At 50.7% G+C, this 21,432-nt stretch overlaps 1 protein-coding gene across 2 annotated transcripts in view; it reads left to right on the top strand.

Annotated features, from left to right (window-relative positions):
• LOC139229854 (antigen peptide transporter 2-like) overlaps window positions 1-21,432 on the top strand; it is a 49,560-nt gene that overhangs the window by 4,121 nt on the left and 24,007 nt on the right. For both annotated transcript variants that reach the window (XM_070861476.1, XM_070861475.1), the window contains exons 2-6: window positions 1,083-1,197; window positions 2,915-3,045; window positions 3,317-3,522; window positions 12,031-12,228; window positions 14,561-14,689. In XM_070861476.1, coding sequence (XP_070717577.1) covers window positions 1,083-1,197; window positions 2,915-3,045; window positions 3,317-3,522; window positions 12,031-12,228; window positions 14,561-14,689 — 779 coding nt within the window. The remainder of the gene's footprint in view (window positions 1-1,082; window positions 1,198-2,914; window positions 3,046-3,316; window positions 3,523-12,030; window positions 12,229-14,560; window positions 14,690-21,432) is intronic.

The following is a 21,432-nucleotide window of genomic DNA, read 5'->3' as shown; positions in this document are numbered from 1 at the left end:
CCCTCGCCCTCTTCCCCCCCTTGCCCTTTCCCCCCCCCCCCCGTCCTCTCTCCTCCCCCTCGTCCTCCCCCCCCCCCCTCGCCCTCTCCAACCCCCTCGCCCTCTCCCACACTCGCCCTCTCCCCCCCCTCGCCCTCTCCCCCCATCGCCCTCTCTTCCCCCCCCCTCGCCCTCTCCTCTCCACCCCTCGCCCTCCCCTCCCCCCTCGCTCCCTTTCCCCCCCCCTCGCTCCCTTTCCCCCCCTCGCTCCCTTCCCCCCCCTCGCTCCCTCCCCCCCCTCGCTCCCTTCCCCTCCCCTCGCTCCCTTCCCCCCCCTCGCTCCCTTCCCCCCCCTCGCTCCCTTCCCCCCCCTCGCTCCCTTCCCCCCCCTCGCTCCCTTCCCCCCCCTCGCTCCCTTCCCCCCCTCGCTCCCTTCCCCCCCCCCTCGCTCCCTTCCCCCCCCCTCGCTCCCTTCCCCCCCCTCGCTCCCTTTCCCCCCCTCGCTCCCTTCCCCCCCCTCTCGCTCCCTTCCCCCCCCCCCTTGCTCCCTCCCCTCCCTCGCTCCCTCCCCCCCCTCGCTCCCTTCCCCCCTCGCTCCCTTCCCCCCTCGCTCTCTTCCCCCCTCGCTCCCTTCCCCCCCCTCGCTCCCTTCCCCCTCCCTCGCTCCCTTCCCCCCCCTCGCTCCCTTCTCCCCCCCTCGCTCCCTTCCCCCCCCTCGCTCCCTTCCCCCCCCCTCGCTCCCTCCCCCCCCCCGCTCCCTTCCCCCCCCCTCGCTCCCTTCCCTCCCCCCTCGCTCCCTTCCCCCCCGTCACTCCCTTCCTTCCCCCCCCTCGCTCCCTTCCCTCCCCCCCTCGCTCCCTCCCCCCCCCCATTTCTCCCCCCTCTTGCCCTCGCCCCGCTCGCTTTCCCCCCCGCTCGCTCTCGCTTTCCAACCCTCTCGTTTTCCCCCTCTCTCTCCCTTGCTCTCCCCTCTCTCTGTCATCCCTCTCTCCTCTCTGTGTCCACTCTTTTTCCCTCTTTTTACCTCTCTCACTCCTTCCTTTCTCCCCCCCCCCCCTCCCCCATGTAGATTTGCCATAATTGGTATATTTGCTTGATTCTAGGGGAGATGTTTATTCCCTATTACACAGGGAAAGTGATTGATATGCTGGGCTCTCAGTATGAACATCAAGCCTTTCTCACCACCATATTCTTCATGTTTGTGTCGTCCATGGGAAGGTGAGATGTACTGAAAGTCCGATAGTTAGTGTCGGGATTGTCAAGGATTGCACTTGGGGTGTTGGGGTGGGTGAGGGGTGGGGGTGTGTGGGGAGGGTGTTGGGGTTTGGGGAAGGGTGTTGGAGTTTGGGGTGGGGGAGGATGTTAGGATTTGGGGGAGGGAGGGGTTAAGGTTTGGTGGAAGGGTGTTGGGGATTGGGGTGGGGGAGGGGTTAAGGTTTGGTGGGGAGGGTGTTGGGGTTTGGGGGGAGGGTTTTGGGGTGGGGGAGGGGTTAAGGTTTGGGGGAGGGGGTAAGGTTTTTTTGGGGCGTGGGGTTTGGGGTGGGGGAGGGGTTAAGGTTTGGGGGAGGGGGTAAGGTTTTGGGGGAGGGGGTAAGGTTTTGGGGGGGGGTGGGGTTTGGGGTGGGGGAGGGGTTCAGGTTTGGGGGAGGGGGTAAGGTTTTGGCGGGGTGTTGGGGTTTGGGATGGGGGAGGGGTTAAGGTTTTGGGGGGGGGTTAAGGTTTTGCGGGGAGGGTGCTGGTGTTTGGGGCGGGTATTTGGATTTGGGGAGGGTTTAGGGCTGGGGTGGGGGAGCGGTTAAGGTTTGGGGGGAGGGTGTTAGTGTTTGGGGTTTGGGGGCAGGATGTCGGGGGTTTGGAGGGAGGGGTGTCGGGGTTTGAGGGGAGGGTGTCGGGGTTTGAGGGGAGGGTGTCGGGGTTTGGAGGGAGGGTGTCAGGGTTTGGGGGGAAGGTGTCAGGATTTAGGGGGAGAGTGTCAGGGTTTAGGGGGAGGATGTTAGGATTTAGGGAGAGGGTGTTAGGGTTTGGGGGAAGGGTGTTAGGGTTTGGGGGGAGGGTTTCGGGGTTTGGGGGGAGGGTGTCGGGGTTTGGGGGAGGGTGTCGGGGTTTGGGGGAGGGTGTCGGGGTTTGGGGGGGAGGGTGTCGGGGTTTGGGGGGAGGGTGTCGGGGTTTGGGGGGAGGGTGTCGGGGTTTGGGGGGAGGGTGTCGGGGTTTGGGGGAGGGTGTTGGGGTTTGGGGGGAGGGTGTTAGGGGTTTGGGGTGGGGGAGGGGTTAGGGCTCAAGGTTGGGGAGGGGTTAGGGCTCAAGGTGGGGGAGGGGAGTGTGTTGGGATTATGGGTAGGGAAGTGGTTAGGGGTAAGGAAGGGTTAGGGATTGATTAGGGGTTTGCGGTGGGAGAGGTGTTGGAGTCTGGGGTGGGAGATGGTTCTGGGGTGGGTGAGGAGTCTGGGCTTTGGGAAGTGTCTGGGGTGGGTGAGGGGTCTGGGCTTTGGGAAGGGTTTGGGGTGGGTGAGGGGTCTGGGTTTCAGGTGGGGGAGGGTGACTCCCACAGCATCTTGTTTTGAGCTGTGAGCTGGGTTGCACCATCGCCAGCTGGAGATGCCGAGAATGATTAATGTTAGCTCGGGCGACTGCTACATGAACACTTGCTCACTTATTACTGGCCTTGGGCAGTAGGCAGCCCACAGCCCTGTTCTCCGGCCCTGGGAAAGGTGCCTCTGACTGGCCCAAAACAGAACTGTGTGTAGTTTGAGTTCACCTTGGAGCAAAGGCAACGGAGGGACTGTGAGGAATGGTTCAGATGACGGCCCTGGTTAACAGATCCATGTCGGCCTTTGGATGGGAGCCCTTGTAGAGGAATGCCAGATCCAGCACTGTAACTCCCATCCTGCTCCAATCTCTGTCCAAACCTTTCTGACTGAATGAATTGTTTTGCCAGCTCCATTTCAGCAGGTCTGCGAGGTGCCCTCTTCCTGTTTGCAATATCCAGACTCAACAAACGGGTTCGGAATCAGCTCTTCACTTCGCTGGTAAAGCAGGAGATCGGCTTCTTTGAGGCAATTCGGACTGGTAGGGACAAAGAACAGCTCTTTAATATCACTGCAGCTCTTGGCAATGAAATCCCACTGCTGTTAGAAACCATTACTGTTAGTCATGAATAAGCACTGACTTTACTACAGCTGTTAGTAATATTGTTAATATATTTTTGTTAGTAATGAACAAATATTACTATTAATAATGAACACTGTTAGTATTGATCATTCTTGTATTACTGTTATATGAATATTCCTGTCACTATTTAACATACACACTTGTATAATTAGTCCGGTTTAACCCCCAGGTGATATCACGTCCCGCCTCTCCACTGACACCGCACTCATGAGTCGCTCCATCGGAATGAATGTGAATGTCTTCCTGCGTAGTTTGGTGAAGACAATTGGGATGCTGTCCTTCATGTTTACCCTGTCCTGGCAGCTGACCTTGCTGATGTTTATCGAGTCTCCCCTCACTGTTGTGATTCAGAAGCTGTATAATCAGTATCACATGGTAGGTGCACATCCACCAATACAACAGGCACACATTCCTCACATCGGGACCTAGATGCTTTGTTTCTCTCTTTTTCCAATTGTTTTCCCACTTTTAAAGATTGGTGTATCTAGACCTGACATCTCTGCTCCTTTGAAATGTTTACCATTTAGTGAATATTGCCTCTCTTTATTCATCCTCTCAACATGTATCACTTCCCATTTCTCTCCGTCAAATTTCATTGGACATGGCAGTTGGAGTTCAGTGCGAAGAAATGTGAGGACTAATATGGATAGACAGTTACGACAAATGGCACGATTTTGAAAAGATGAGCAGAGCGACCTCGGTGTCCATATACACAAATCCTTAAAGGTGGCAGGGCAAGCTGATAAGGTGATTTAAAAAGCACGTGGGTTACTTGTGCTTATAACTAGAAGGTGTTGACAATGGCTTGGGGTTCGGCCTCCGAGTGTGCACAGAAGCAAGCGTCGTCTGCGTACTATAGTTCAATGACAGAGGATGGGACGACCTTGGATTTGGCCTGGAGGCGACGAAGGTTGAACAGGTTCCCATTGGTTCTATAATTTAGCTTCACTCCAGCAGGGAGCTTGCTATGGGTGAGATGTAGCATTCCAACAAGGAAGATCGAGATTCGCGTTTATGCGATGATGCAACTTTGCTTGACCCAGGTCCGGACATGGATTGGGTCTGTGATGGATCCATTGGTCAGGATTATGGCTTACATGTCATGGAGCAGGCGGAGGATGATGACAAACTTTTGAAGGCAGCCGAAACGGAGGAGGACGCTCCATAATCCCTCACGGTTGACAGTGTAAAAGGCCTTTGTGAGGTCAAAGAAGGCCATGTACAAGGGTTGGTGCTGTTCCCTGCATTTCTCTTGTAGTTGTTGCACAGTGAAGATCATGTCCGTTGTACCCCGTAGTGGGCGGAATCTGCATTGCGACTCTGGGAGGAGCTCGTCGGCCACGGAGAAGACGATTGAGGAGGATTCTTGCAATGACTTGCCTTGTGGCTGATAGCAGGGAGATTCCTCTGTAGCTACCACAGTTGGACTTGTCCCCTTTTTTGAAGATGGTCACGATTACGGCGTCCCTGAGATCTCCTGGCATGCTCTCCTCCTTCTAGATGAGAGAAATGAGGTCATGTATTTGTGCCAAAAGTGCTTCTCCAACATGCTTTTAGTACTTTGGCGGGAATTCCATCTCCTCCTGTAGCCTTGCTATTCTTCAGCTGGGGGATGGCCTTTTCTACCTCGTGCCGGGCTGGGGTTGTGCTGAGATGGTGGCAGGTAGCATGCTGTGGGATGGAGTTAAGGACACTCACATCGAAGACAGAGTCTCGGTTAAGGAGTGGAGCTAAATTATAGAACAGATAGGCATCTGTTCAACCTCCGCCACCTCCAGGCCAGATCCAAGGTCGTCCCAACCTCTGTCATTGAACTACAGTACCAGAATGTTACCAGGGATGAGGGCTTCAGTTATGAGGAGAAGCTGGAAAAGTTAGGACTGTTCTCCTTGGAACAGAGAAAGTTAAGAGAAGACCTAACAGGTTTTCAAGATGATGAGAGATTTTCAGAGTAGATGGAGAAAAACTTCCCTCTGGCGAGTGGGTCAATAACCAGAGGTCATAGATATAAAATCATTGGCAAAAGATCTGGAGGGGAGAGTTGGAGAATTTGTTTTCACTCAGTTGTCGTGATCTGGAACGCTCTACCTGAAAAGATGGTGGAAGCTGATTCCATGAATAATTTTAAAAGGGAGTTGGACAGATGCTTGAGGATGGGGAACTTACAGGGTTACGAACAAAAAGCGGGGTGTGGGACTAACCACGATTGCTCTTTCAAAGAGCCAGCACCAGTACGACGGGTCGAATGGCCTCCCCTGCGCTGCAAATGTCTATGATTCAGTGATATATCTGGCGCTATCTACGCTCTGTATGTGGCCTGAAGTCACTGACTGTTCCCTTCAGTTACCACATGCTCCCTATTATTATTTCTATATTTTGATATGCTCCTTGTACCAAGTGAAAAGTACAGTGGTCTGAACACTGAGCCCTGAGGGACACCAGTCTTCACATTGCTCCAGTAACCCCAACTCTCTGTTTTCTCTCTTTACCAACTTGCTATATTCCCTTTAACACCATTTGCCTTAAATCTATCAAGATTCCTGTGCAGCACCTTATTGAAAATCCATATACACAGCATTTCCTTTCAATGCTTACATAGGCCCCAAGTTTCCACATGATTTGCTCCTGATTTTTAGGAGCAACTGGTGGAGAACGGAGTATCTTAGAAATCGGAATTCTCCACATTTAAGTTTTCTGCAGTTCTGGTCAGGTAGAACAGTTTCACTTTGGAACAGAATTTTTTTTTCAAAAGGGGGCGTGTCCGGCCACTGATGCCTGATTTGAAAGTTTCCACAATGAAAACGTACTCCAAACTAACTTAGAATGGAGCAAGTGACGATTTTTGTAGGCTTGAAAAAACCTTGTCTACACATTAAAAAATCAGGCGCAGGTTACAAATTAGGCGCCGGGAACCAGGTGGGGGGGGAGGAGGGTAGGGAAGTCATTACATTCTATAATAAATCCTTAGTTATACTTATACAAATATTATACAAATAAATGCAACCTGAATAAAAATTTATAAGCAAAGAAAAGATTAAATAAACCATGTTCCGACCTGTGTGAAAGTGCTTCAGGCAGGCCTTTCAGGCAGCGGTTTCCCGACGGCAGGCAGTGAGAAGGCTGCAGGAAGCCTCAGAACTTGAGGCAGCCGTTCCCGACGGGCCAGACCGACGACGGGGGGGAGGGGGGGAGCTGCAGGAAGCCTCAGAACTTGAGGCAGCCGTTCCCGACGGACCCGACGGACGGCGGGGGGAGAAAGCTGCAAGAAGCCTCAGTGCTGATCATGGAAGGGCAATGTGGTTTTATTAAAAAATGTTAAAAATTGAACAGCTACAAAGAACTACAAAAATGGCCGAGTGCCAATGTTTCTTTCACACTGCGCGTGCGCGAACGCTCCAACGCGCACGTGCAGGGTTGCCGGCACAAAAAAAATCATTTAAATGGTACCCGCCCCCTCCTACTTATAAAATCGGCGCGAGTGGTAGGCTCCGCCCCCTGGGCGCCACGCCAAGCCGACATCGAGCTGCAAAGCGCTCGAGAATAGTGCGTTTTTTTTCAGGCGCCGTTTGCGGCGCGAGAAACGGGCGCCCAGCTCGGAGGGGTACCTGTTTTGCCGCGTGTGGAAACTTGGGGCCATAGAATGTACAGCACAGAAACAGGCCATTCGGCCCACTGGTCTATGCCAGTGTTTATGCTCCACACGAGCTGCCTCCCACCCAATACCATCTAACCCTATCACCATATCCTATTTCTTTCTCCCACGTGTACGTATCTAGATTTCCTTTGAATGCATCTATGCTAATCGCCTCAAATACTCAATGTGATACCAAGTTCCACATTTTAACCAGTCTCTGGGTAAAGAAGTTTCTCCTGAATTCCCTATTGGATTTATTTGTAACTTATCTTATATTTATGCCCCCCAGTTTTGGATACCCCAGAAGTGGAAACATCTTCACTCTGTCTCCCCTGATCAAACCCTTCATAATTTTAAAGACCTCTATCAGGTCACCCCTCAGCCTTCTCTGTTCTAGAGAAAAGAGCCCCAGCTTCTTTCCTGATAGCTATAACCTCTCAGTTCTCGTACCTTCTCCAGTGCCTCTATATCCTTTTTATAATATGGAGTCCAGTACTCCAAGTGTGGTCTAACCAAGGTTCAATACAAGTTTAACATACTTCTCGGTATTTCAATTCTATCCCTCCAGAAATGAACCCCAGTGCTTGGTTTGCTTTTTGTCGTTACTTTTAGCGATTTATGAATCTGTACCCCCAGATCCCTTTTATCCTCTAGCCCATTTAGACACTTGAGGCTGGATTTTTGCTTTGCTTGTGCCTGTTTGCACCCCGGAGGGGCGGTAAATGGTGTTTTTGGATGTAACGCCAGGCGTTCAGCTTTTAGCGCCTGACCGGTAAATTGGGCTCCTGTTTTGCGGTGGTGCAAAACTTACCGCCCCGCCCTCTAGTTTCAGTGAGATCATGACTTTAATCGTCGTGCAACGCTCCGCTAGCGCCCGGATGAAAAATTCAGCCCTAATGCCTTATTTACCGTCTGCCCCAGGAAACGCCTGAAAAAACAGGCATTCCAAGGGTGCAGCAGGCGGTATTGGCAGCGTATTTAATGCAGGGAGCAGGATCCTACCTTGCAGCTCACATTGACTGCAAGGGTTGGGCACAGTACGCTGCGTGAATCTCAAAGACTTGCAAATGGCAGTTTTATCTGTCCTTACAATGTCAGTGAGAGAATTTAATGGGGATATCACTATTTCGCCAGCATATCATGCTGGTTGCCATTGCCAGGCGGCAGCAAACTAAAAGAATGATGGCTGGCCATGTCGGCCCATGGATGAGGAGAGGCCGAAGACGTCTGGGGAGGAGGGCTTACCCCCCACGGGTTTACAGGCACCAATGCTCAGACCTCCAGCTCTCTGAGGAGCAGTGTGTCAGAAGGCTGTGCTTTCGAAAGGAAGTGTTGACAGAGATATGCCATCTCCTACAGGCAGACCGATGCCTGGACCGCTCTGGAGGTAGCCTTCAATACTTCCCTCAACAGGTATCTGAATCCATTGTGGTGTGCGGCATGCTGCATAACTTGGCCATCATCAGGGGCCAGGCATTGCCAATGGGGATTGCAGGCCCACCTCGGGAGGAGGGGGACGATGAAGACAAACCTGGAGAGGCACCGATTACACAGCCACACCATCCACAGTGGAGGCAGCATGCAGATGCTGCGGGAGCAGGAGCTGCACGTCACCAGCTAATAATAGACAGGTTTGCTTGAATGGAGGAAGCTGAGGGATGCATCTATTACTGGTCATGCTTTGTGCCACCATAAAGGCACATCTATGCTCAGCTTCGCAATGATACACAAGACAACAACGGCAAAGGCTCAGAGGCTGCAGAGTGACTTGGACGGGTTAGGTAAGTGGGCAAATGCATGGCAGATGTGGTATAATGTAGATAAATGTGAGGTTATCCACTTTGGTGGCAAAAACAGGAAGGCAGAATATTATCTGAATGGTAACAGATTAGGAAAAGGGGAGGTGCAACGAGACCTGGATGTCATGGTACATCAGTCATTGAAGTTTGGCATGCAGGTACAGCAGGCGGTTAAGAAGGCAAATGGCATGTTGAACTTCATAGCGAGAGGATTTGAGTATAGGAGCAGGGGAGGTCTTATTGCAGTTCTACAGGGCCTTGGTGAGGCCACATCTTGAATATTGTGTACGGTTTTGGTCTCCCAATCTGAGGAAGGACATTCTTGCTATTGAGGGAGTGCAGCGAAGGCTCACCAGACTGATTCCCGGGATGGCAGGACTGACATATGAAGAAAGACTGGATCGACTAGGCTTACATTCACGGAATTTAGAAGAATGAGAGGGGATCTCATAGAAACATATAAAATTCTGACGGGATTGGACAGGTTCAATGCAGGAAGAATGTTCCCGATATTGCGGAAGTCCAGAACCAGGGGTCACAGTCTAAGGGTAAGGGGTAAGCCATTTAGGACCGAGATGAGGAGAAACTTCTTCACTCAGAATTGTGAACCTGTGGAATTCTCTACCACAGAAAGTTGTTGAGGCCAGTTCGTTAGATGTTAGATATATTCAAAAGGGAGTTAGATGTGGCCCTTACGGCTAAAGGGATCAAGGGGTATGGAGAGAAAGCAGGAATGGGGTACTGAAGTTGCATGATCAGCCACGATCATATTGAATGGCGGTGCAGGCTCGAAGGGCCTACTCCTACACCTGTTTTCTATGTTTTTATGTTTCTCTGTTACAGTTTTGTGAACAAAAGTATCAAAGAATACCCCCCAAACAAACACAACAAATCAATTAACAAGCAATTTCAAAATAAACTATAAAACAGCAAACGAAAACGATACTACAAACCATTAAAATAAAACGATACAATAAACAGCGTCCTGCTGCAAGTTACTCAGGTACAAGTGCATTATTATAGAATAACTATGTACAGGTGCACTCATTATATGGGACCGCATTTGCACATGGTCATGCGACCCCTTAATGGGACTTGCCCATAGATTTCCAACCCTCCCCTTTCCTTCATTCCCCTCCCACGCCTGCTGCTCCTCATCAATGAGGCCTCAGTGCCTACAGCAAGACTGCTTGAGGATGTTAGGGGGACAGATAGTGTAGACGGCGTATGACGACGCCCTGGACCAGCTCTGGGCCTGAAAGGCCCGGCTGCGGACTGCTGCATCTCAGCAGCGGCAGAAGCAGCCTCTGGTGGCTCGGGTGCGGACCGTGTATGGTGTATGGCTGGAGAGTCAGTGGTGGGAACCGGAATGCTGTCATCCTAAGGAAGGACAACACCTTCCATTTCCTGGGAGCCACTGACACTCCAATGGGGCTGGGCTTCAGTATCCGGAGTACGATGTGTCTCCATAACTTGTTGGCCTGCTTCAGCATCATCCCTTCCCTATGAACAGTGGGGAAGACAGAGGAGATGGAACCAGTCAGTGACCGCATCACATCACCAAGCTGTAGCGTTGCTTGTGCCTGGGATGTGATCGATGGCATGTGCCACACACTCTGGAACGCTGCTGGAGGCCACCTGCTCGATCCTACCTAATGCACCCATGTGCTCACGGTGCATCGCTGTCTTAGCCCTGGACATTGCCACCAAGTCCAGGTCCATGTCTGCCTGTTCTTCCGGCTCACAGGCTTACTGTGCCGACTCGCCCTCTGGAGAGCTGGCCTCCGATATTCCCCTCCTAGACCGCGTTGCTGTGGTGATTGTGGCCAGGAGCTTCCGAGTACTGAAACCCCGGGAAATCGTCCTCGTCCCCAGATGTAGTGTGGCTAGACGGGGCAACTGGTGGGCTCTAAGGCTCAAGCATAACACTGTCTTCGTATGCCTCATCATCTCCACCATGGCCAGATGTAGATGGCTCCCTTGAGGGCTGTCGCGCTTGTTGCTGGTCATCTACAAGCAGGGGAGGCGGCAGGGTGATATCAGGAAGCTGGCATTGGACGTATACATGTAAAGGGGCGAGGCCACTTCATATTATGGCGCAATGTAGACACATCAGTCGCGTGTTCCATTTACATACCTTTCTTAACGCCACGATTTTTGGCTTGGGCGCAAAAAGTTAGTTGTGTAAGGCCTGATTTAGGGCCCCCGATCATGGATCCTCATTTTTTGGCGCAATTTCCAGTTGAGGCCATAAACGTTTTTCAGGCGGTATTGGGACCGCCCTGCCGTCATTAACGCCCTGAAATCAGTGAAGCCAAAAATCCAGCCCTTGGCCTAGAAATTCGAACCTTTAGCGCGGCCGTTAAGGCTGGTTTGGAAGAGAAAATGGTGGCCGCCTCGCTTCCAGTGTGAAACGCAGCGGCCGCCATATTGGGCAGGTTAGCAGTGCTGCCGTTGTCTGTGCTCCGCAAGTATTTTAATTACCAGGAGCATGAGGGCAATTGGCGTGCAACTCCGAATTGATGCACGCTTTGCCATTTTGGACATCACTGCTCCTCGTACCGCCCTCTCCAAAGCAGGCCCGTGCGTGCAGCTGCTGACAGCATGTTGAGCCGGGAGAAAGCAGTGGTGAGCTATAAACCGTATAGTAAACGGCTGCCGTGGTAACTATGGAGAGCTCAGACTATGTACTTGAAGTGAAAAGTGCTTCCAGTGAGACGCATCAAATCTCCTTCCAGTCAGTCAAACATTACAGGTGGTAAATACTTTTAAAATAAGCTATATTGTACAACAGTTGTAAGAATCCCAGGAAAAAAATACTTACATTTTATGCATTGGGTTTTCTAGTTTTGGAACTGGTAAAATAATATGCAAAGTTTTGAAATCTATTTTTAAAGGCCAAGAATTAAGGAAAATTTAACACCATATTCTCACCAAGCATTTTTCAAAAGTCTGTTGTGAAAGATTTAATTGAACTCACTTCTGCACGATTTACACCAGTAAACTGGTGACTAAGAGGTGCATGTTTCCCTTTTTAAAAAAAAATTGATTTCTCGTGCAACGGTTTATTGACATCACTGCCCCCGTCTCTCACTGTTAATGGCTGACTTTCCAAGTGCACCGTGCCGATCCTTTAGACGTGACCTTCGGCCTCCTGCTGATGTGATTTCTGCTCTCCGCTCATGTAAATCAGCAGGCAGCACCAAAATACCGGTGTCGCATGTGCTCCTGTGGGTGAGCATTAACCTTGGCCTGCGGTGGCACCGCCCGTTTGTGGGCTGAATCAAATTTCTAGGCCACAGTTTCTAAGCAGTGTGTGGCCTCCTTATTCCCCCTAACACAATGTAACACCTCACACATATCTATATTGAAATTCATTCTCCTTTTACTCTGCACTATTTCTCCAAGAAACTCTACGGTGATTGAAGATTGTGTTTTGTTTTGGGACAGAAACTGGTGCTGGAGGTGCAGGATTCCATCGCCAAGTCAAACCATCTGGCCGGGGAGATCGTCTCCTCGATAAGGACGGTCCGGAGTTTTGGGACTGAGGACGAGGAGTCGGAACTGTATGAGCAGAAACTGCAGGAAACGCACCAACTCAAAACCAAACGTGACATTGTCACAGCTGTGTATCTACTGTATCACAGGGTAGGTTAACCCGGCAATCTCTCCCCATGTACGCCCCAACATTGGGACATCTCCTAGCTCACAGTCATTCCCAGCATTGGGACATCTCCCATCTCTCAGTCATTCCCAGCATTGGGACATCTCCCAGCTCTCAGTCATTCCCAGCATTGGGATATCTCCTCGCTCACAGTCATTCCCAACATTGGGACATCTCCCAGCTCTCAGTCATTCCCGACATTGGGACATCTCCCAGCTCTCAGTCATTCCCAGCATTGGGATATCTCCTAGCTCACAGTCATTCCCAGCATTGGGACATCTCCCAGCTCTCAGTCATTCCCAGCATTGGGACATCTCCCAGCTCACCGTCACCTCTGCTCTGAATATCGAACCACCTCTTTATATTTCCATATTATCAGGCAGTATGAGACTGCACAACACAGGCAGCCCCCAGAAAATCAGACAGACTGTGGTATGTAATGTACAGGGGCAGTGCTGTGTCCCTCACTGTGTGTACAGGGGCAGTGCTGTGTCTCACTGTGTGTACAGGGGCAGTGCTGTGTCCCTCACTGTATGTGTACAGGGGCAGTGCAGTGTCTCACTGTGTGTACAGGGGCAGTGCTGTGTCCCTCACTGTATGTGTACAGGGGCAGTGCTGTGTCCCTGACTCTGGGCCCAAGTTTCGGGCTGCACCTAGAACGGCGCAGCCTGGACCTGGACGTCCGTTTTTCGCGCCACAAAGTGCGCCTAAAAAAAACTCACCTATTCTCCGGCTCCCTGCAGGTCCTCTGGAGCTGGGCGCAGCGCAGCACGAGCTGTGGGGGGGGCGGAGCCAGGTCCCGGCGCTGAAAACAGCAGCTCCAGGCGCCCAAAACTGTGGGAGTGGCCCGAAGTATGCAGCCCCTCGCCCTGGCCGAATGGCCTCACTGGGGCTGCGTGGATAAGACTAACCTCCCACGGCCAGCTCCCTCCTGACCGGACCCGACCAGACTTGACTCCCGCTCCCCCCCCCCACCCCTGGACTGGACCCGAACCCCGGACCCGACCTGACCTCCGATCTCCACCCCCGACCTCCGCCCCCCCCGGCGACCCAACCTCCGCCCCCCCCCGGCGACCTGACCTTCCCCCTCCCCGCCCAACCTCCGCGACTCTCTTTCCCCCCCCCGGACCTCCGACCTCCGCGACCGACCCGACGCCACCTCCCTGTCAATTCAGCCCGAAGTCTTGGGCCCGGCCTGTTCAGCCTCCTTCTCCCTTCCTGCCTCCTCCCCTCTCCCGCCCCTCTCCTTCTCTCCCTCTCCTCCCTCTCCCCTCTCCCTCCTCCCCTCCCCTCTTCCTCCTCCGCTCCCCTCTCCCTCTCCCTCCCTCCCTCCCTCCCCTCTCCCTCCTCTCTCCTCACTCCCTCTCTCCCCTCTCCCTCCTCCCTCCCTCCCCTCTCCCTCCTCCCTCCCTCCCCTCTCCCTCCTCCTTCCCTTCCCTCTCCTCCTTTCCTTCCCTCCCCTCCCCTCCCTCCCTCCTCCCCTCTCCCCCCCTCCCTCCCCTCTCCCCCCTCCCTCCTCTCTCTCCCCTCCCTCCTCTCTCCCCCCTCCCTCCCCTCTCCCTCCTCTCTCCCCCCTCCCTCCCCTCTCCCTCCTCCCCTCCCATCTCCCTCCTCCCCTCCCCTCTCCCTCCTCCCCTCCCCTCTCCCTCCTCCCCTCCCCTCTCCCCCCTCCCTCCCCTCTCCCCCTCCCCTCTCCCCCTCCCCTCTCCCCCTCCCCTCCCCCTCTCCCCTTCCCCTCTCCCCCTCCCCTCTCCCCCCTCCCCTCTCCCCTCTCCCTCCTCCCCTCTCCCTCCCCTCTCCCTCCTCCTTCCCTTCCCTCTCCTCCTTCCCTCCCCTCTCCTTCCCTCCCCTCCCTCCCCTCTCCTTCCCTCCCCTCTCCTCTCCTTCCCTCCCTCCCCTCTCCTTCCCTCCCCTCCCCTCTCCTTCCCTCCCCTCCCCTCTCCTTCCCCCCCACCCCCCCACCAAACTTTCACTGCCTAAACTTTCAAAACGGGCTGAAGTGGCCGGACACGCCCCCTTTTGAAAAAAAAAATTTGTTCCAAACTGAAACTGTTCTAACTGACTAGAACTGGAGCAAACTAAATGCCGAGAATTGCAATTTCTAAGATACTCCATTCTAAACCAGTTGCTCCAAAAAAACAGGAGCAACTCAGGCCGAAACTTGGCCCCCGTGTGTGTACAGGGGCAGTGCTGTGTCCCTCACTGTGTGTGTACAAGGGCAGTGCTGTGTCCCTCACTGTGTGTACACAGGGGCAGTGCTGTGTCCCTCACTGTGTTTCCGTTCCCTGATTACTTGCCTTTCCTGTGTTTCCGCAGCACGTGCAGCTTGCGATGCAGGTGATCATGTTGTACTGCGGACAGTACCTGATACGGACAGGCCAGATGACCAGTGGGAGCCTCATTGCTTTCATCCTGTACCAAATGGATTTCGGAGTTTACGTGCGGGTAAGTTTAAACCTTCAAGTCTCCTTGAAGTCTCTCCTTTCTCTTCTAAGGTGAGTCGGGCCTCCCACTTGATGTGTTAGTGAGCAGGAGAGGATTATGAGTCTCGGGTAGTTCCAGAGCCTGTGTAGCTAGCCCATTTTCTTCTCAAAGTGCAGGCATGTTTAGCGTGGATTGAAAACCTAAATTACTGCAGTCCACAGTTTAGCAGGAAGGGTTTGATATGAACTGGAAGTAAATGTAAGTCAGAGAGGAATCCAAAAGTCTTCTATAGGCATATTAGTAGGAGGAGGGGTGGGGCCAATTAGGGACCAAAATGGAGACGTATGCACGGAGGCACTGGGCATGGCTGAGGTACTAAATGAGTACTTTGCATCTGTCTTCACCAAGGAAGAAGCTGCTGCCAAAGCCATAATGAAAGAGGCGATAGTTTAGATACTGGATGGGATTAAAATTGATGAAGAGGAGGTACGAGAGAGGCTGGCTGTACTTAAAGTAGATAAGTCACCTGGACCAAATGGGATACATCCCACAATGCTGAGGGAAGTAATGGTGGAAATTTGCGGAGGTACTGGCCATAATTGTCCAATCCTCCTTGGATATGGGGGTGGTGTCAAAGGACTGGAGAATTGCAAATGTTACATCCTTGTTCAAAAAAGTGTGTAAGGATCAACTCAGCAACTACAGGCTCGTAGATAGTACACACTGCAGCCACGGTGCGCCGGTGGTAGAGAGAGTGAATGTTGAAGGTGGTAGATGGGATGCCAATCAAGCAGGCTGCTTTGTCCCGGATGGTGTCGAACTTCTTGAGTGTAGTTGGAGCTACAGTCATCGAGGTAATTGGAGAGTATTCCATCACACTCCTGACTTGTGCCTTGTAGATGGTGGACCCCCAGGTCTTTGATGGTGGGGGATTCAGTGATGGTGGGGGATTCAGTGATGGTAATGCCGTTGAATGTCAAGGGGAGGGGTTACATCTCGCTTGTTGGAGATGGTCATTGCCCGGCACTTATGTGGTGCAAATGTTACTTGCCACTTATCAGCCCGAGCCTGAATGTTGTCCAGGTCTTGCTGCATGTGGGCATGGACTGCTTCATTATCTGAGGAGTTATGAATGGAACTGAACACTGTGCAATCATCAGCGAACATTCCCATTTCTGACCTTATGATGGAGGGAAGGTCATTGATGAAGGAACTGGAGATGGTTGGGCCTAGGACACTGCCCTGAGGAACTCCTGCAGCGATGTCCTGGGGCTGTGATGATTGGCCTCCAACAACCACAACCATCTTCCTTTGTGCTCGGTATGACTCCAGCCAGTGGAGAGTTTCCCCCTGATTCCCATTGACTTCAGTTTTACCAGGGCTCCTTGATGTCAAGGGCAGTCACTCTCACCTCACCTCTGGAATTCAGCTCTTTTGTCCATGTTTAGACCAAGGCTGTAATGAGGCCAGGAGCCGAGTGGTTCTGGCAGAACCCAAACTGAGCATCAGTGAGCAGGTTATTGGTGAGTAAGTGCCGCTTGATAGCACTGTCGGCGACACCTTCCATCACTTTGCTGATAATTGAGAGTTGACTGATGAGCGGTATTTGGCCAGATTGGATTTGTACTGCTTTTTGTGGACAGGACATACCTGTGCACTTTTCCACATTGTCGGGTAGATGCCAGTGTTGCAGCTATACTGGAACAGCTTAGCTAGAGGAGCAGCTAGTTCTGGAGCACAAGTCTTCAGCATGACAGCTGGGATGTTTTGGGGGCCCATAGCCTTTGCTGTATCCAGTGCGCTCAGCCTTTTCTTGATATCACATGGAGTGAATCGAATTGGCTGAAGACTGGCTTCTGTGATGGTGGGGATCTCAGGAGCAGGCCGATATGGATCATTCACTCAGTACTTCTGGCTGAAGAAGGTTAAAAATGCTTCAGCCTTATCTACACACTTGTGTGCTGGGCTCCGCCATTATTGAGAATGGGGATATTCATGGAGCCTCCTCCCGTTAGTTGTTTAATTGTCCACTACCATTCAATACTGGATATGGCAGGACTGCAGAGCTTTGATCTGATCCTTTGATTGTGTGATCGCTTAGCTCTGTTTATAGCATGCGTGCAGTCCGGTATTACAACTTCCCCAGGTTGCTACCTCATTTTAGGTACACCTGGTACTGCTCCTGGCATGCTCTTCTGCACTCATTGAACCAGGGTTGGTCCCCTGGCTTGAAGGTAATGGTAGAGTGAGGAATATGAGATTACAGATGGTGGAATACAATTTTGCTGCTGCTGATGGCCCACAGCGCCTCATGGATGCCGAGTTTTGAGCTGCTAGATCTGTTCTCAATCTATCCCATTTAACACGGTGGTAGTGTCACACAACATGATGGAGGGTGTCCTCAGTGTGAAGACGGGACTTCGTCTCCACGAGGACTGTGCGGTGATCACTGCTACCAATGCTGTCGTGGACAGATGCATCTGCGACAGGTAGATTGGTGAGGACGAGGTCAAGTAGGTTTTTCCCTCTGGTGGGTTCTCTCACCAATCTGAAGAGATGAGACTCCACACTTGTAAAACTTAATTTTCAGCACCAGAGGTTGTTTGGCAGTAATTAAAATTTATCATGCTGTTAAACTGATACTTAAACTGGAATTGACAATCACTAACTTTCTCTGACGTGTTTAGTGGGTACCTAGTGGGTAAATTCAGCAGCTTCACACCCATCATGTGTTTCAATGCTGCGTCTCTCAGCGAGACACTGTTCTAGCAAAGCTTGTGGAGGAGCACGGCAACTCGGAAAGAAACTTCCTGATTTCTGTGTTTAACTGCGCATGTGGTTGCTGGAAGCTGCTGTCCGATTTACTCGTTAATAATGGTCTGTGTGTGTCTGTGATTCCATGCCTTGCTTGTGCTTGTGTGGTACTCTGTTTCCATGTGTTATTTGTGTTACATAGAATTATAGAAATTTACAGCACGGAAGGAGGCCATTTCAGCCCATCATGTCCGCGCCGGCCGACCAAGAGCTATCCAGCCTAATCCCACTTTACAGCTCTAGATCCGTAGCCCTGTAGGTTACGGCACTTCAGGTGCACATCCAAGTACTTTTTAAATGTGGTGATGCTTTCTGCCTGTACCACCCTTTCAGGCCATGAGTTCCAGACCCCCACAACCCTCTGGGTGAAGACATTTCCTCTCATATCTCCTCTAAACTTCCTATCAGTTACTTTAAATCTATGCCCCCTGGTTGTTGACGCCTCTACCAAGGGAAACAGGTCCTTCCTATCCACTCTATCTAGGTCCCTCATAATTTTATACATCTCAATCAGGTCTCCCCTCAGCCTCCTCTGTTCCAAAGAATACAAACCCAGCATCTCTAATCTTTCCTCATTGCCAAAATTCTCCAGTCCAGGCAACATTCTTGTAAATTTCCTCTGCACCCTTTCCAATGCAAACACATCTTTCCTGAAATGTGGTGACCAGAACTGCACACAGTACTCCAGCTGTGGCATAACCAGTGTTTTATACAGTTTAAGCATAACCTCCCTGCTCTTGTACAAACATAGAAAATAGGTGCATGAGCAAGCCATTCGGCCCTTTGAGACTGACCACCATTCAATATGATCATGGCTGATCATGCAACTTCAGTACCCCATTCCTGCCTTCTCTCCATACCCCCTGATCCCTTTAGCCGTAAGGGCCACATCTAACTCCCTTTTGAATATATCCAATGAACTGGACTCAACAACTTTCTGTGGTAGAGAATTCCATAGGTTCACAATTCTCTGGGTGAAAAAGTTTCTCCTCATCTCGGTCCTATATGGCTTACACCTTATCCTTAGACTGTGACCCCGGTTCTGGACTTCCCCAACATCGGGAACATTCTTCCTGCATCTAACCTGTCCAATCTCGTCAGAATTTTATATACTTCTATGAGATTCCCTCTCATTCTTCTAAATTCCAGTGAATATAAGTCTAGTCGATCCAGTCTTTCTTCATATGTCAATCCTGACATCCTGGGAATCAGTCTGGTGAACCTTCGCTGCACTCCCTCAACAGCAAGAATGTCTTTCCTCAGATTAGGAGACCAAAACTGCACACAATACTCAAAGTTGGTCTCACCAAGGCCCTGTACAACTGCAGCAAGACCTCCCTGCTTCTATACTCAAATTCTCTAGCTAGAAAGGCCAACATGCCATTTGCTTTCTTAACTGCCTGCTGTACCTGCATGCCAACTTTCAATGACTTATGCACCATGACACCCAGGTCTCGTTGCACCTCCCCTTTTCCTAATCTGTCACCATTCAGATAATAATCTGCCTTCCCGTTTTTGCCACCAAAGTGGATAACCTCACACTTATCCACATTATACCGCATCTGCCATGCATTTGCCCACTACCTAACCTGTCCAAGTCACCGTGCAGCCTCTTAGCATCCTCCTCACAACTCACCCAGCTTAGTGTCATCTGCAAACTTGGAGATATTACATTCAATTCCTTTGTTTAAATCATTAATATATATTGTAAATAGCTGGGGTCCCAGCACTGAACCTTGCGGTACCCCACTAGTCACTGCCTGCCATTCTGAAAAGGACCCGTTTATTCCCACTGTTTGCTTCCTGTCTACCAACCAGTTCTCTATCCACGTCAATACATTACCCCCAATCCCATGTGCCTTAATTTTGCACACTAATTTCTTGTGTGGGACCTTGTCAAAAGCCTTTTGAAAGTCCAAATACACCACATCCACTGGTTCTACCATATCCACTCTACTAGTTACATCCTCAAAAAATTCTCGAAGATTTGTCAAGCGTGATTTCCCTTTCATAAATCCATGCTGACTTGGACCGATCCTGTCACTGCTTTCCAAATGCGCTGCTATTACATCTTTAATAATTGATTCCAACATTTTACCCACCACTGATGTCAGGCTAACCGGTCTATAATTATCCGCTTTCTCTCTCCCTCCTTTTTTAAAAAGTGGGGTTACATTAGCTACCCTCCAATCCATAGGAACTGATCCAGAGTCCATGAAATGTTGGAAAATGACCACCTATGCATCCACTATTTCTAGGGCCACTTCCTTAATGCAGATTTATTGGGAATTTATTGGCCTTCAATCCCACCAATTTCCCTAACACCATTTCCTGATTAATAAGGATTTCCTTCAGTTTCTCCTTCTCACTCGACCCTCGATCCCCATGTATTTTCAGGAGCTTATTTGTGTCTTCCTTAGTGAAGACAGAACCAAAGTATTTGTTCAATTGGTCTGCCATTTCCTTATTCCCCATTATGTAATCACCTGATTCTGACTGCAAGGGACCTACATTAGTCTTTACTAATCTTTTTCTCTTCACATATCTATTGAAGCTTTTGCAGTCAGTTTTTATGCTCCCTGCAAGCTTACTCGCATACTCTATTTTCCCCCTCCTAATTAAACCCTTAGTCTGCTGAGTTCTAAATTTCTCCCAGTCCTCGGGTTTGCTGCTTTTTCTGGACAATTTATATGTCTCTTCCTTGGATTTAACACTATCCCTAATTTCCCTTGTTAGCCACGGTTGAGCCACCTTCCCCGTTTCATTTTTATGCCAGACAGGGATGTACAATTGTTGTAGTTCATCCATGTGATCTTTAAATGTCTGCCATTGCCTATCTATCGTCAACCCTTTAAGTATCATTCGCCAGTCTATCCTAGCCAATTCACGTCTCATACCATCGAAGTTACCTTTCTTTAAGTTCAGGACCCTAGTCTCTTAATTAACCGTGTCACTCTCCATCTTAATGAAGAATTCTACCATGTTATGGTCACTCTTCCCCAAAGGGCCTCACATGACAAGACTGCTAATTAATCTTCTCTCATTACACAAGACCCAGTCTAGGATGGCCTGCTCTCTAGTTGGTTCCTCGACATATTGGTCTAGAAAAGCATCCCTTATACACTCCAGGAAATCCTCCTCCACCATATTGCTACCAGTTTGGTTAGCCCAATCTATATGTAGATTAAAGTCACCCATGATAACTGCTGTACCTTTATTGCACGCATCCCTAATTTCCTGTTTGAAGCCATCCCCAACCTCGCTATTACTGTTTGGTGGTCGGTACACAACTCCCACTCATGTTTTCTGCCCTTCGGTGTTTCGTAGCTCAACCCATATAGATTCCACATTATCCAAGCTAATGCCCTTCCTAACTATTGCGTTAATCTCCTCTTTAACCAGTAACGCTACCGCAACTCCTTTTCCTTTCTGTCTATCCTTCCTGAATATTGAATACCCCGGATGTTGAGTTGCCAGCTTTGGTCACCCTGGAGCCATATCTCTGTAATCCCAATTGCATCAAATCCGTTAACAGCTATCTGTGCAGTTAATTCATCCACCTTATTACGAATGCTCCTCGCGTTGAGACTCAGAGCCTTGAGGCTTGTTTTTTTAGCACTCATTGTCCTTTTAGAATTATGTTGTAATGTGGCCCTTTTTGATTTTTGCCCTTGATTTCTCTGCCCTCCACTTACTTTTCTCCTTCCTATCTTTTGCTTCTGCCCCCTTTTTACTTCCCTCTGCCTCCCTGCAGAGATTCCCATCCCCCTGCCATATTAGTTTAAACCCTCCCCAACAGCACTAGCAAACACTCCGCCTAGGACATCAGTTCCGGTCCTGCCCAGGTGCAGACCATCTGGTTTGTAACTGTCCCACCTCCCCAGAACCGGTTCCAATGTCCCAGGAATTTGAATCCCTCCGTCTTGCACCATTCCTCAAGCCACATATTC

This window comes from Pristiophorus japonicus, chromosome 19 (genome assembly GCF_044704955.1).
Source record: "Pristiophorus japonicus isolate sPriJap1 chromosome 19, sPriJap1.hap1, whole genome shotgun sequence".
Classification (NCBI taxonomy): Eukaryota; Metazoa; Chordata; class Chondrichthyes; family Pristiophoridae; genus Pristiophorus; species Pristiophorus japonicus.
Note: the sequence above shows the minus strand (reverse complement) of the source record. Positions and strands in the feature narration are given on the sequence as shown.